The sequence below is a fragment of the Apis cerana genome, linkage group LG2, assembly GCF_029169275.1.
Source record: "Apis cerana isolate GH-2021 linkage group LG2, AcerK_1.0, whole genome shotgun sequence".
NCBI classification, from domain to species: Eukaryota; Metazoa; Arthropoda; class Insecta; order Hymenoptera; family Apidae; genus Apis; species Apis cerana.
Genome location: NC_083853.1, coordinates 9,522,417 through 9,538,620, shown reverse-complemented (window position 1 = coordinate 9,538,620; position 16,204 = coordinate 9,522,417). Strand labels below are relative to the sequence as shown.

The 16,204-nt window shown below is 29.8% G+C and overlaps 3 protein-coding genes across 4 annotated transcripts in view; 1 reads left to right on the top strand and 2 right to left on the bottom strand.

Annotated features, from left to right (window-relative positions):
• The first annotated feature begins 255 nt into the window (after positions 1–255).
• LOC107996708 (leucine-rich repeat transmembrane neuronal protein 2) lies at positions 256–2,279 on the top strand. Its single transcript, XM_017054880.3, has 3 exons — positions 256–580; positions 872–1,228; positions 1,647–2,279. Exons 1-3 carry the CDS (start codon positions 372–374, stop codon positions 2,017–2,019), a joined length of 939 nt encoding a protein of 312 aa, XP_016910369.2. The 5' UTR covers positions 256–371; the 3' UTR covers positions 2,020–2,279.
• Positions 2,280–3,432: 1,153 nt separating this feature from the next.
• Positions 3,433–6,180, bottom strand: LOC107996730 (RNA-binding protein 47-like). The gene is made up of 5 exons (XM_017054910.3): positions 5,179–6,180; positions 4,829–5,003; positions 4,422–4,750; positions 4,204–4,324; positions 3,433–3,819 (listed from the first exon to the last, which is right to left on the bottom strand). The coding sequence occupies exons 1-5, from the start codon at positions 5,884–5,886 to the stop codon at positions 3,719–3,721; spliced, it is 1,434 nt and encodes a 477-aa protein (XP_016910399.1). The 5' UTR covers positions 5,887–6,180; the 3' UTR covers positions 3,433–3,718.
• Positions 6,181–9,373: 3,193 nt separating this feature from the next.
• LOC107996835 (opioid-binding protein/cell adhesion molecule homolog) overlaps positions 9,374–16,204 on the bottom strand; it is a 51,733-nt gene continuing 44,902 nt past the window's right edge. Inside the window, exons 1-10 of one of the 2 annotated variants that reach the window (XM_017055115.3) lie at positions 13,857–14,784; positions 12,946–13,194; positions 12,424–12,854; positions 12,080–12,227; positions 11,692–11,967; positions 11,485–11,591; positions 11,214–11,403; positions 11,103–11,129; positions 10,906–11,021; positions 9,374–10,818 (exon numbers count right to left, since the gene is read on the bottom strand). In XM_017055115.3, the coding sequence (XP_016910604.2) occupies positions 10,930–11,021; positions 11,103–11,129; positions 11,214–11,403; positions 11,485–11,591; positions 11,692–11,967; positions 12,080–12,227; positions 12,424–12,854; positions 12,946–13,194; positions 13,857–13,884 (1,548 nt within the window). In that variant the 5' untranslated portion in view covers positions 13,885–14,784 and the 3' untranslated portion in view covers positions 9,374–10,818; positions 10,906–10,929. Of the gene's footprint in view, positions 10,819–10,905; positions 11,022–11,102; positions 11,130–11,213; positions 11,404–11,484; positions 11,592–11,691; positions 11,968–12,079; positions 12,228–12,423; positions 12,855–12,945; positions 13,195–13,856; positions 14,785–16,204 lie in introns of those variants that run through there. The other variant, XM_017055114.3, reaches the window with a different exon arrangement.

Genomic DNA, 16,204 nt, shown 5'->3' with positions numbered 1-16,204 from the left:
AGCATTTGATAATTAATAAAAATTTCTTTTTTTTTTATATATATATACATAAAACGATACTTATTAAGAGAGAAATATTTCATTCGTACTAGATAAGATTCTCTCTTTCATGGATTCAAAAAGATAAAAATCAGATTCGCTAAATCGATGAAGTAAAATAAAATAATATGAGCGTACGATGATGTCTTTATTCTTTATGCGACTTTTTTAATTGGATTAAAACGTAGTCCGATTCTCTTATCAAAAGAGGAAAACGGGAGTCGAAGGATACGCCGCCCACGCGTATTCAGTTGCGCATCGGTTGAAATATCAGAAACGTGCAGTTAATTGAACGCTTGTACTCGACGTCGGTATTCTGTTTCACGGGAATCATGAAGCATTTGTTAAATGTATTTTTCATCTTTAATCTATTGGCAAACATCGCGGCGGACGAGATCAACTGTCAAATCATAATCGATTCACAGTATAAAAATGAGATGTTCCGTTGCACGGAACTAACGAATTTAAATGCGTTGAACAAAGCGAGAACCAATACTACGAATATAGAGATTTCGGATTCGAGAATATCTAATGTTCCCGGGTAAGAAGAAGAGAATTTATATACTTGTATTATTTATCTATACTGTATTAGCTTAATTTATATATTAATTTAATATACTTATCTCTTCGTTCGTATTTAACGGAAATAGTTTAAATTTAATAAAAATTTTTAAAAAAATAATTAGATGAATTAGATAAATTAGAAAGATAAATCATTTAAATAAATATATGACAATTGTGCGCGTATCTGAAATATTTTGAATAAAGAAAGTAACGATAAAAATAAATAAAAAAAAATGAAACGTAAATTGGAAAATTACATTACTTACAGGCATAGTTTCGCAAGATTCGGCGCGACTCTCGTAACTTTGGATCTACACGGATCAGGTATAGAGACTATAGATTCTTTGGCGTTTATTGGCCTCACAAAATTAGAGAATTTACTGTTGTGGGACAACAAATTGAGAATCGTGCCTGGTAATTGGTTTATGAACATGTATAATTTAAAAACCTTGGATCTATCGTTCAATTACATCACTGTAATCGACTACGTCGTATTCACGCTGCTTCCCAATTTGGAAAATTTCTATTTTGATTACAATCAAATAAAAATCATCGATTACAATATGTTCCAACAACTCAGAAACCTTAAAAATGTGAAGTTCGAGAAGAATCCGCTGGATTGGGGGTAAGCATCTCTGAAACTTTACCGTTTCCGGTTTCTGGTTTAAACGAGTTGCGGAAAAATATGAGACGCACTTCTCTTTCTTTTAATTTCATTATTAAGCGTATTCTTAAAAGCTCAATTACACGTGAACTAGTATATTTATTATCACAGTAATGATCTGAGTAAAATTAAATTTCTATGCAACTTTATATCCTCGTATTTATATATGATATGATATAAAAATTATATTTTCAACATTTATATTCACATTATGTTAAAAATTGGAATGTTTTTTAGTTTTAAGTATTGGATAGTCATTTGTTTTTTAATGCTTATAAATTTAAAAATTGAATTACAACACACTTCAACAATTAATACAATTTATAATTTAAATAAACAATTATTTTGAAATCACTAATTTTTTCCCGTAATTTTATAGATTTCGTGCTCAGTTAATATGGCAATTGGAAAATCAGCATGTAAAATATGACGAAGATTGGGAAAATTGGGGATGGATGAACAAAATGATCAAAGAGTGCTCGGAAAATGTCTATGAAGGAATACCGAAAGATAAGATTCTCGATTGTATCGTTGAAAAGTTACTGAATTACACGTACGAAATATTTTCTACGGAAATGATACAACAAAATGTCGACTGTCTCATGAAAGCTCGACAGTTGGTACGCTGTATGAGACCTAAAAATGTCACGGGAAATACGGATAACGAGACTGCGAGAAGTATACTCGAAGATTACGCGACGATTCTACCGGTAATGTCTAGATCAAACGCTCGATTTTCATCAACAATTTAGAAATTCTTGAATTTATAAAACAAATATTATATTATATTATATGTTATATTTAATTAAATAATAAAATATCTATACATAAAATTGTATGTTATATGTTACATACGTTATATATTATATATATATATACATATATGTATGTATGTGTAAATTTATAAGTATATGGAAATAATGAGAAGTTGTATACGAAAAGAAAATCTCTTTGAATATGATATGTATCTAATTTCTTTTATATTTTAATTTCAATAAAATTTAAAATTATAGCTCATGTGAATTATTATTTATGATGTATGATATTTCCTGATTAAAATTGCAGTTAAATAGATTGAAGTGAAATAATGATCTCTAAACGTGATTGTAATATATTTTTAAATAGTAAAATATATATTTTTTACATACTTTATTGTAAATTATATTAGTGTGTAGATGTCAATCGGTTGTAACAGTATATAGACTGGAAGGATCACATTTAAAAGTTCCAATTTCACATTTAGAAACAGTTGGATATTTAAAGCAAAAGATATCCAAATTATTGGATGAAACAGATCATAGTTGGAAACCAGAGAGAATGAAACTTTGGCTTCGAGGAATTTATATGGATAATAACCGTATGATTTCTGATTATAAATTAAATCCTAAAGATCAAATAATATTGCTTCTTGATTATTAATATGAAAAGAAGGTAAACGTTTTATCATATTTTTTAATATGCAAGGAATTCTTATTACATTAATCATTAATGAAATATTTAATTTTAAAAGTGTAATGAACTACATTAAGTTTTATTGCGGTTCTAATAGAATTTTGAAACTTTTAATGGTTAAATTTCGTTTTTTTTTATGTTATTGTTTAATCACAAGTTTTTTTAAAAATATGGTTTATTTGACAAGTTTGGGATTTCATCGTTCTAAAAAAGAATGTAAATACTTTATTTTGAATTTGACTAATATATTTAAAAAAATATTGAACAAAAAATTAAATATGCATACTTGTAATTACAGTTTTGTGAATTAATTACAAAACAACTAAATGTATCACGTATTAATTACGTACAACTTTGAACATAAAAAATAATTACAATGTTTAAATCTGAATTTATAAGAATAATTTAAGAATAATAATGATTTTCGAATAAATTTAAAAATAAGATTATTATTTAATTATTAGTAAATAGTGTATAATTTAACGAATAAGAAATATTTTTGCAATATCAAAATATACTTGAAATATAATTAAAATATAATTTAACGTAGAGAACCTGCGATTATCAGATTTTCTAAGTTTAAATTTCGATTTTTAAAAGTCAACAGTTAAAAAATATATTTATTATAAACTTCACTAATAAATATTATAATTAAAATTTTTATAATTAAAATTTCGTTTATTTTATTATGATATTTCATATCATCATTAAAAATGTATTTTATATCGTAACTATATTGTAATTAAGACCATGAATATATATATTCAGATCAAAGCGATCATTTTTATACAAATATATTATATATTTTAAAATTCGGTTAAAATCTATTTCAATTGTAAAAATTTTCTGTTAAAATCTTAATTTCATATCAGTGATGTAAAAATGAATTCATGTTTATATTGTTTCTCGATATTTTTGTCATCATGCTTTTGGATCTCTACGTTATAAATAATATAAAATTTATACATGTTCAATTATAAAAATCTTTTAAAAAAAAATTTAATTATAATCTATATCCCTATTCCAGCTGACTGGTGACCCAACCGCAGGATTAATGTTTAGCTTTTGTTCCATGCAATAGTGCTCGTTATTCAGTAGCACTGTTTGAAAACATACAAAAAAATATCTATAAATCATACTTATGTAACTATCTTTATTTTGCTAATTTTTTAAGCAATTTTAAAAAATTTGTTAAATAAAATTCATTAAACTAATGATTAAATTATTATTTAAATTATTGAAATAATGTATATAATTTGTTTTCAAGATTAACTACAAATAAAATGTCTACAAAAGTAAGTCTTGAATATTGTTTGAAATTTCGAGAAAAATAGAAACCTCAAGTTAAAACATTATATTATATTCGCGTCACGAAATTACTATTGATTATATTTATCAAGAATAAATTACATTCACAAATTATAATTACCCATCTCCATGAGGACTTAATCTAGTACTCACATATTTTTATCTAGAGTACTCACCGTAATTCTGAGCAATAAATTGATAGATCTTTGTGCATGCAGCGACAATTGCATTTTGTTTCGTTGGCATTGATTCTCCATGATATTCAAACAGAATATGTCCATCTTTAAAGATAATTATCTAAGGAAAAAAGAAAATAATAAATATAATCTAAAAACTAAAAAAAAAAAAAAATACTAAGTGAATAAAAATAAATATAAGCGAATATCATGCATACTTTACACATAAAAGCGGATTCATCCACTGCGTGTAAATAATTAAAAGTACAAGTAGCATTAAATTTTTCTTTAATGAAATATTGCAAAGCAGTCATATGCATTAAGGCTATGTCGACTACATTAGCATTCAAGTCCATGACTTGAGATTGAAATTTTTTAAGATTACATTTTTTTGGCGATATATATTTACGATTTTGTTCAAATTTATGAAAACTTGATTTTGCTACAGCTTCATTGATACATCTTTGTCTTTCTAAAATTTTTGCAGCTCCGATTGGTTTTGCCCAACGTATTTCCCAACCTTCAGAGTCAGCAATACCATTAGATCCTATTTTATAGGCATTTTATTGTAATAAATGAGATAAAATAATAAAATATGATATAATAATAGAATATATAAATATACTTGTCATAATATCCATTACAGTTTGTGCTGCTTGACGACTTTCATAATGTACGAATGCAAAATGATTAATTTTTTTTAATTTTAAAATGGGAATTTTCGTATTTTTCTGAAAGATATCTCGAACTTTTTGTTGTGACATATCCAAATTAAGATTTCGTACAAATAGAGCAGTAACCTAAGAATAATAATCAATGCTATATATTTTTTAATTCATCATTAAAATAAAAGATACAAATAGATATATATTTTTTTTAACAATATACAATTCTATATATTCGTAACAGATTGTATAGCATATACACGTAACATATTTTTAAATAAAAATATTTTTTGAATAATTTAAAACTTACGCTTTCCATAATTTCTTCATCGATAGGATCACCAGGTTCAGGATCAGCCCAGTCAACTGCAATTTCATGATCCCACAACATAACTCTACCAGGTATTAATTTTCGTCTGGCCATTGCAGCTGCTCTATGATCTTTGAATTCGACGAATATGAAACCACGATTCAATGTTTTATCATGTGCACTTGGATATAGATAAATGTCAATAATGCCTTCAAGAATCTTAGTTAATTCTTGCATAAATTCTTCTTTGCTTTTATTTTTAGGTACTCCACCGAAAAATAATCGACAATTATCAACTGACTTAACGACACCGATACGATGGCCCGGTCTAATTTCATAACCGTCAAGTTTTGCGCAGGCGCGTCTTGCTGTTTTTACATCTTCGAATGAAGCAAACGCATAACCGCGAGTAGATCCAGAAAAATCTAGCATCAATCGTAATTCAATCAAATAACCGATTGTTTCTAATACTGGCATTAGTTCATCTTCGTAACAATCTCGCGGTAGACGACCAAGAAAAATTTCAGCACCTTTCACACGTTGCTTTTCACCACGAACAATCTCTGGAGCAGTTAAACGACGTTGTCCATTTTCCTGCACTAATTCATATTTTGTTCTTTGTAACATTTCTAACAATCTGATTGTCAACTGACATTCTCCTACAGAATTTGCACTTGTTTTAACATGTATTTTCTTTATTTTATCCATTTTAAAGTACAATAAAATCACAATTTCAATCACACCTAAAACGACGTAAAGAGGTAGACTGTCGAGGACTAACTGATCCTTCTAAGCTTTTTTCCTTATCCCTTCTTTCGTCTCCTTACCCCCACAACTAAGCAGAATTCGTCGAAATATATGGAACCTTATTCCTCAAATAAGCCAATCGCAGTGATCGAATATCATTGTCAATACAACTGTATGTTTTTAAAAAGAAAACGATAACGAATACATCAAACTTATGTTCGAACATAATAAATATCCTATAGAAAAATATATATTTCATATTGTTTTTAATAAAAATCTTATAAAAAATAATCAAATTTTTTGCAAATCATAAAACTTTTATAAAATGTCAAAAGATTAGTTTTAGTTCTTTCAATTTTTTTCTTTCGTTCTAAATAAGATTTTGATATGAAAAAATGTCATTAGAACTTGTTCCTTAGATGAACATTCGCAATTCATTTTTTAAAATTTGGATTTTGATAATCTTAAATGAATATCAAAAATAGTATGCAAATTTCACATTTGCAATCCATTTTAAGATCCTCTTAAAATCTTTTTTCGATTTTAGAAGAGATATATTTTGAATATTAATATTAAATTCGATAATCTATTCTATATTTTGATAAATTTTAAACAATAGAGATTGGATTTGAATATATTGAATTATATACTGAATATATTGAATTAGTATTAAGCAATTTGTAATCCGAGATTTTCAAATAAATCTTTCTAGACATATATAATTATATATGAATAGTTTGTAATATTAAGATTTAGATTAAGTTAATTCTCATGATTATCGAATTAATAACCAATCTGAAAAGTAAACAAGAAAAAAGTTATGTATTTAATTTAGTTTTTTATTATTTTTCGTATTGAAATAAAAATTTGTATTATCTGTACTGAAGTAGAAGTAAATAAATCATTAAAGTGAATTTTGTCTCAAATATTCTCATATATTTCTTTTCTAAATATATTTATCTATGTTCAACTCGTCTAATATTTCTGTATTTGTTTTGAATATTACGTCCAAGGCTAAAAACATCTGTTATAATACAGTCCTTCCAGGGAATTGGCAGTCGCGTTCGTGCCACGCTCGTGCCACGCTTGACTTGTTGTCAAACTGCCGAGCATATCCCCTCTCCAATTTGATATTCGATAGGTTAAATCGAGGTGAGGGGCGTCATTCTGTTGTCGAAAATCGACGCGATAAGACGTAATATTTCGTTTCAGGTATGTGATTTCTCTATTGTCTATTATTTGTATAATTATTTTTTTACATTTTATATAATTATTTAATTAATATGTGTTTATTTATTTATTTATTGGATATTATTATAATTAATAATTTTTTGAGATAATTTATTTTTTTTCTGTTTGATCATTAATTAAAAATAATTTGTATAATAAACTTCTAAAAATAGAATTTAAGTTTTTTTGTGTTGTTTTAAAAAAATTGATTTTAATTCAATTTTTTTTATACATTTTATACATTTATTTTGAAAATTCGATTTATTTTACTCAAGTGCGTAATTTGATTGTAACGTAATTTTCAAGGCGGGAAAAATTTCAATAACGTTACAATGTGATGAGTTTTTATGCATAAATAGTAATGTTTAATTTTTTGTATTAAAAATAATAAATATAAAATAACATTTGTATTTCGTTTTTAGTAAATCATTAGTGATACACATATTAATTAAATAATTTGTTACATAGAATTTTAACCTCTGTTGCCATATTTATAATTTATAATTTATAATTTATAATTTATAATTTATAATTTATAATTTATATATTTATAATTTCATCTTTTATTATTTCAATTATTTTAAATAATAAATAATTTTAAATTATGATATTTTTAAATTATGAATTTTTTTCTTTTATTATAGATTTTTTTTTAACTTCTTTTCTTATTTAATGAATCTCGTGATGAGCCACAACAACATTGATGGTAATATTTTTCATGTCTATTGATGAACTTTTTTTTTTATTCCTCTTATTATATTCATAACTAATATTTTTTTTCTTTAAAATTATTTATTAATATTTATTTATTAATAAAAATTTTCTTATACATCGCGTTTTCGTGTAATTATTTATTTCAAAAAATATAATTTGAAAAATCGAATAAGCTGATCTGTATGTTTATTTTTGATTTTATCTATCGATTTTTTAAATTTTACAATTACAATGTCTTGAAACAAATATATATAATATAATACAATAAAAATATAAAAATTTCTACATTTTTGTATATATGTTATATATCTTTATCGTTCCATGATTTAATTTTTTTTCTTTTTTTTTTCTATTTAATCTACAATAAGAAATCTCGTTTGATCTAGTTCAATAGATTATATTCGAACAAGAAAAAAGCAATCAATTCATTCTTTTGATTTTTTTTAGATCTGAAGAATGAAAAATCATTCTTTTTTAATAATATCTAATAGTAGTTATTATGATATTTTCTAACCTATTTTCATACTGACCATGATTATTATTCAATAATAAGTAAATTGCAGATTTTTTTTTAGTATTATTATAAATTTTAATTTAAATTAATGATGCAAGAAAAGAACAATCACATTTTAATCTAATTTTGCTATTTAAAAAATTTTCTAGTTTTTTCAAATTTGTTTCAAGAATATTCTATGTTAAAAAAAATCAAAAGGATGAATTGATTGCTTTTACATTTATATTCCATATGTTTTTTATTCTTTATCACATATAGATTTTATAGATAAAATTTATAAACAGATTTTTTAGTTTTTCTTTAGATAGGATTAGTTTTTGATGGGTTTAATAGGTTTTTTATTTGATAGGATTTATTTTTGTGTAAATGGATAAAATGATTTGATTCTTTGTGATATATATTTTTTTTATTTAAATTTTTAAACTATCAATTATTTTATATTCTCATGATGGTGAAAATATAAAATATTGATAGGAAGTAGTATTTTTTATTTCCAAATTTAGCCTTTTATTTGATTGCACCTATATTGTGACATTGTGTTTTAAAAATATAATTCTAGATTATTTACATAGATTTTATATTGATTGCTAGAGTACCAATATTAAAATTAAATTTAGAAAACAAAATCAAATTTCTTTTACTAAATTAAACGATTTTTATAACAAAAGTTTTTCTTACATTTTTAATAATTAAAGAAATAATATTATATGTACATATAAATTTAAATCAGACATGTCAAAAGATGTAGTAAATGTTCTGATGTTTTTTTTTTCAAAGTCAATATTTCACATTATTATAATATATGACATAAAATCCCATAAAATTTGTCTATTTTATATTTTATATTTTATATTTTATCTGTGTGTAAAAATTTTTCAATTTTATTATTCGTGTTAACAACGGATGGTAATACTATTCATAATTAATAATATAATCGACTGTTGATATGTTCTCTTGGCTACCAATGGTTAATATATTATTAGAAAAGTATCCTTGTATAACATTTTTAATCGATTCTTTGAGGTACAGAAAAATAATTTAAATAATAATCTAAATCTTAAGTTAATAAAATAGAGACATAGAATTAATCTAATATACATTACTGAAAGTTTAAAAAAGTGCTCTCCTATAAAAAATTTTGAGAAAGTATTTGTAACTTGTGTTTGAACTTATGCAACGAATTTATTATCAAATGAATAAATGCAACGAACGCTATACAAAAGTAAGGATTGTCATATACAGAGCGTCAAGATAAGCGTGACTGAAATTTTTACATTTAACGTTTACATAATGTGCACCATTTGTTGGAACCGACAATATTTTTGTACAATATTTATTTTTTAATCTATAATCTATTGATTGTAACGGTTGTTAAAAATCAATGCAACGACGTGTATATGTACTAAAGCTACCAAGCTAATTCGAAAAACAATACATTATCCTTGCACTCTCAACAGGCATTCGTGTCCACTCATAACATTATACTTTAAAGTCAAATGAAAATATTATATTTATTTGAATTGGAAGCACATATAGTAGGAAAAGAAAGAGAGAAAGGAATTAATTCTAACAATATGCCAATCAGTATATGTGCTTTCAACCCATGTTTTTTTGTCGATTTTCTACGGCGATTCTTAATAACATTATTTCTTTGTTATTATACGTAAGGTACCTACATACATATCCTTCTTTCGTATTTCGAAAGATGATTTATCAGTGCCATTTCTGTACACGATCGAGAAAAAAACTTGCGTACATGGCACTAAGCAACATTATAGAACACGGATTTAGTTATCTTAAGCATATAAAAATAAATTATAATAATAATAATCATATATCTCTGAACTTATACATGTACAATGAATACTAAATTATGCGTACGTATATATATATAATATATATATATAGATATATAAATATATTTTAAAGTACAATATCCCTTATAGTTACTCTTGATTTAGAGTACAATTAAAATGCTCTTTTTTTTTTTTTTAATAATACGTACCAGAACATCTAGGAGAATTATCTAATTTATGCTGCATAATCTGAAAGTATTTTTTTATACATAAAGAATGCCCATAATTAAATTTTGACAAATTTTTATAAAAAAACAATATATAGTAGATACAAAAAATGCACTTTTGCTTATTATATTTAAACATGAATAATAATATAATTTTCTTTTTCGTATCATTTCCAAATCTTTGATTGCTCGAATAATCAACAAGCAGCAGTAAAAAATTTAGGTAATATCTTTTTGCAAATATTATTCTAGAGAACATATTAATTATTTATCTCTTGCTTAAAATAAATATAACTAATATATTATTTTAAAAAATATATTACACCAGCAATATACAGTTCTCCTAGACATTCTTGTTTCACTAAACCCACCATTGCATTTGCTGGTGTACGCTTTGGCTGCAGCAAATTACCTGCGTATATAAAATTGATATGTTATTAATCAATATCTTAATATTTTTCAATATATAAATCAAAATAATTGTATATAACAGATATACCTATAGTTTAAGGAGTTCGGTAAATTACAGACTTGTAAAGGCACAGGACGAAACGACTAGGAATAGTGTTGCAATAGCTAAAGCAGGTTGAGATACACCCGCTGACGGTCCTCTAACTAGAAACGCATTAAACATTCATAAGAGATATGCTCATTTACAAACAGATGGTCTATTGCATAATATATTACGATATTTACCATTCTCAGCTTGCTCATCTGCGTATTCTGTAAAGCAATTGAGAAAAGAAATTTAATAAATCAACAACTTCGTTATATAATGATTGATTTCAAAATATATCATCTTCGTACCTCCTACAAATGTATGCGGCTTCGAGGGTAAAGACCACCCAAAGTCATTTCTAGCCATAACGATTGCTTCGTACGATCCAGGTTGAAGTCCTTCAATTGTATGCTCGACAATGAATTGATTTCCTCTGCCATTCGTTACCGTAGGCTTCACAATAATCCATTCGGGATCTTCTTTGCGACGATATTGCAGCTATGTCACGTAATTAATTTATTTTAGTCGTAATAATGATACATATAAAAAGAATAAGGTATTAATAAAAAATATAATTACTTTATATTCAATAATCGGCGAATAACTTTCCAAGTGCCATTTTAAAATTAACCCTGATGCGGTTCTTGTCATCTCACTACCAGAAATAATTGCTTGAGAAGGAAGACCTGCAAAGCAATTTTTTTTTTTATATATAATTAACGAATGCAAAATCTCATAATTTCGTTTCACTTTATTTTATTCTAAATGAGAAGACGAGAAAATTACCGGTAAGGGAAATAGTTTTTTCCGTCCGTCCCAATTTGTTCTCCGCTACGCACGTGTAATTAGCCAAGTCTTCGAGTTGGGTGTGCAAAATATCAAGAACGTATCGAGTTTTGTTTCCTTTAAGCTCTATACTGTTTTTCTTCGGTAATATTCTCTTCTGATCCTTGAACCACGTTACGTTAGCATGCGGATGAGCATGCACGATACACGATAATCGCGATTCTACTCCGACTCCGGTGTGCACCCATTTCCCCTTTGTCTCTATTTCTGGAGCGTCTATGAAAACAAATAAACGTTTTTTTTTTTTATGTTTGATTTATTTATTCGTTGAAGCAACATTTAAATATAGAATAGTAGGTCATCCGGTAAGTGCCTTCTGAATTCTTACAATTAACAATGACGTTAATGGCTTCTACAGGTGGAGACTCCATCCCATTCTCGGCCAAACACTGATAATGACCACCATCGTGCCTATTAATATTCATGATAGTGATACGATTACCGGATACGAGTATATTATTATGAACTCTTTCGTTCTGTAACAAAAAAGAAAGAAACGTGAAAATTAAAAATCAACATTTTTCTCGAACAAAAATTTGTATTAAATACAATTTTCGCTTTCCCTTGATTAAACATTCCAATGTAACTTTTCTACTTGCACTTTCGTTCCTAAAATGTATGTATTCTTCTATAAATATGTACATAATACGGTGTTGAGTAGAAATATCTTACCTCGTGGTACCACTTTATCTCAGGTATCGGTTGTATCCTCGTTTCGCAACCGAGGGTGACGTTATCACCAGCGTTCACTTCCACCCTTTTACCGGGGATTACACGTATCTCCGATTGTTTGTGATGAATCGATGGTGGTACCTGAGGCCTTTCAGAAGCAGCATCCATTCGTTGCGTGTCCGTAGGTAGAACTTGAGGCCTTTCAGAAGTAACATCCACTCTCTGCGTGGGCGGAACTTGAGAAACGACCTGCACTCTGTGCTTGATCGTAACAGTTTTTTTAGGATGCATGATGCTGCACTCGTAATCGTCGGAAGTGTCATTGACATTGGCATCGTGTATCACCAACGTATTGTTCGGTAATATAACAATCCTCTTCCCTTCCTGATACATGAAATTGTCGTCTTTTTTCCAGGTGACCGCGAAATTGTCTGAAATATATTTTTATATTTTTCATCAAGATGATTCGATTTCGCATTATCCAAGAGGAAGAAATAATTGGAGGAATCGCGTTGCACGAACCTGCATTTTTCACGAGACAATGAAGGTATATCGTGCTTCCGTTCCTCATTCGTATACTCTCGGGCCTCGATATGATTTGCGGTTCCTCGATAGCACTGGCCGTGTCGTCATCCACGGCGCTGGCGGTATCGTTCACGTCATCGGCTAGATCATCGGTGTCGTCGTTGTTGTCATCGTCGATGTATTCGGACGGTGTATCGTCTTCGGTGTAATCGGCGCTCTCGGATCCTTTAGCCGGTTTGCACCAAACTGTAAATAACGGATAGATAATTAAAAGATTTATCGTAGATTATTTATTACGTGGAAAATTTAATTCGATAAGCTGGGTTTCTAATTCGTTTAAGGAATTATCAACATAACAACGAATGAAGATATCGATATTGAAAAATGATTGAATCGTGCCATTCTTCTAAAATGACTTTCGATGATTTTCCAATGGAAGGATCGTTCGTTAAAAATCCACGGGACGATAATAACAATTTCAAATAAATCAAATCAATAATTCTCTGGTACGGAGAAGAACGGCTCTATTGTTGTTGTATAGAATACGATCTCTAACAGATGTTTTTCGAAGGAACAAACAGCCAAGATTTATATCTCTCGAAGAGGCCTCGAGCAACGATCGAGAAGAAGGACACAGCGGTTGAAATTAGATTTCTAGTGCACGATGCGCGTTTTAATTTCAGGACAGCAGTATGTAAGCACACCGTTTTCTAATAATACGCGCCACCCTTTACGCCCATCTATATCTTTCCTAACAATGCCTCTTCCCTACTTCTTCGCGTGTGACTTACGGAGATCGTTAGGGCACGGTTGATCGAATAAAGAAACGCCGGTGAAACGATAGAAACGGACGAAATGAGAGGTCTACGTTCTCGTCGTAGCTCGCTTCGTGTCCACATCCAATTTACCCCATTTTCGAAGCCATGCTCCGTCCATCGGTCACGTTCGATTTTAACCAGAGAACCACCACACCCTTATTAGTGGTAAAATAGATCCGTGATGAAGATTAACAGTAAACTGCTCGAATCTATTTCAACTGTCTCCTCTATATCTTTTTATTCCAGGCACACAGGTTGGGAGACACAGGTAAAAAGCGTCGATAGCTGACCCACTTCCGGTTCCCGGTTAACCGCTCTCCATCACGCTCGCGTGAACTCGCGTCGTCGATACAGGAGGCTCGAGATCTCGCGGTATCCTTTATTACAGGCTTCGTGAATTTATTCCAGGACTGGGTTAACTGGTCTAGATCTGGAAAAAGCTTTAAAGAAGAATTTAGGCCGTTCGTGAGAACGCCTCTCTAGATAAGATTTGACTGGATTTCAAGAAGATTTCTTTCTAAAAATCGTCGATGAACATGAGATTTTGAAAGATTTTAAAGTATAATTTGGAGAAAGAGAGAGAGAGAGAGAGAGAGATTGGAATGGAAATTCGTTTGGTAAGGATCGTGCTTGAAAAAGTGTGAAATGATTCGTGGAAATGATATTAAAAAAAATGATTGGATTATTTGTAATAATAATCGCGATTAGATCAAGAAAGAATCTAGGTTAATGGTTGACCACCTCGTGCACGCAGTTCTGTTTCCACTTAGTTCGTTACCTCCCTGGTCACACACAACGTAGAGTCGGTATCCCTTGGTAACGGCCTAGAAAAGACGCCACGGTGTCCCATTGCTCAATTTATTCTCACCATGGATTCTTCCCTTTTTTCCCCTCCCATTTTCTATCGATTCTCGATGACGAAACGATAGATTAAACTCTCAAAATGCTTCGAAAAATCGATGAAATAAAAAATCTTCGATTATTAGTAATTAATAACTGATCGTCGCTCGTATTTCTTTTCGAACGCAAGTTCTTCAAATTATTTTCCTTTTTTTTTTTTTTTGAAAGAACTTAAACTTTGCACTTTGTCGCTCGACACGAACACGAACACTGCCAATGCAAGAAACTGGAGGAAGGCGAACGACTTTAAATCTTTTCGTGCAGAAAATTTACGACTGTCCTTCGCGATAATATTGAATTCTAAATCTTCCTCCCCCCTCGAATTTCGCTGCAACGACAGGGACAAAGGAAAGGACATCTCGGTGACGATCTGGACATCCGGCGTTCAAGGTGAAAGAGACTGCAATACGCAATGCATCATAAACCAGGTATTGGAGAAAAACGGAATAAAACATGATACATCTGACACGGGAAAGTGGAGGGGAAAGAAAATCTGGAGAATCCGCCACTTCCCTGTTCTTCCACCTTTTTATCACCTTTGTTCTCGATCTCTCTATCCATTAGAAATTCGAACGGTGACTTCGTGGCAAACAAAACGAAACAATATAACGGACGTGCTTGAAAACCGCAAAACCGTTTTGCATTAGGCGCACGCGTAACAAAACGCGATGATGTCATCCGACAATCCCCGACATGTCCAAAAAAAGGACCTGCCGCCTCGTGCTCGCGATTCATCCTAATAGTACACGTCATCCTGTCCCCAACGTTTGCCCTTACGTGACCACCACTTTTCTTACGTGTCTTCAACCCGTCCCTGCCTCGCCACCCTCCCTCACAAATCAAAAGGATAGAGGACTGTAAATTGAGAGCGGCCAGTGAGATCGGCTAGAACCGCATCGACTGATCGATGCGGCCTGCAAAATGTCAGGGTGTCGTTGCCGGGGTGCAATTACGTTACTATGCCCCGATGGGAGCACACCCGAGGCAAAATTTATGCGTCCTTTCTTCAACGCTCTGTCGTGAATTTCTAATCATCGATTCGTCGAAGAAAAATCGACTTGGATCCGACGGATCATCGCTCTTTTTTGGAACAATAATAACGAAATGGGAAACGATTATTCGATTATCTGATTATTCGAAACGATTTATCGATTTCTCGTCTCGTCGTTTCTTCTTCTTTCTTTTTATCTTTTCTATATATGTATATTGAAGAGACATAAGGGTTATATGTAATTGCAAAATGTCGCTTCGGTTACGTTTGTTCAGATGCGAGTCATTTAATCGTGAGACCAACGCTCGTTTCCAGGAAAAGAAAAGCGAGGGGATCGGTGCACGCGAGGGGCGCGGAGGTTGATCTAAATTGGAATTATGAGCGGTCGGGTTTAGCCATCGGGAATATTGGTTCGAAAATGTCAATGCGTGCTCGTTCTTGTCTCGTATCCTCTGCCGATATATTGTTTCTGCGAAATAGAGTTCGGTCGAGCCTAAATTTAGATTCGATGAATAATCGTGGAAAATCCGGTCAGACACCTACGTTG

Coding starts and splice junctions, on each gene's coding strand:
- LOC107996730 (XM_017054910.3), bottom strand. CDS start 5,886: ATGGATAAAATAAAGAAAATACATGTTAAAACAAGTGCAAATTCTGTA. Junction 5,004..5,178: donor ATGAAGAAATTATGGAAAGC/GTAAGTTTTAAA, acceptor TATTATTCTTAG/GTTACTGCTCTATTTGTACG. Junction 4,751..4,828: donor TGTAATGGATATTATGACAA/GTATATTTATAT, acceptor CCTATAAAATAG/GATCTAATGGTATTGCTGAC.
- LOC107996708 (XM_017054880.3), top strand. CDS start 372: ATGAAGCATTTGTTAAATGTATTTTTCATCTTTAATCTATTGGCAAAC. Junction 581..871: donor AGAATATCTAATGTTCCCGG/GTAAGAAGAAGA, acceptor CATTACTTACAG/GCATAGTTTCGCAAGATTCG. Junction 1,229..1,646: donor AAGAATCCGCTGGATTGGGG/GTAAGCATCTCT, acceptor GTAATTTTATAG/ATTTCGTGCTCAGTTAATAT.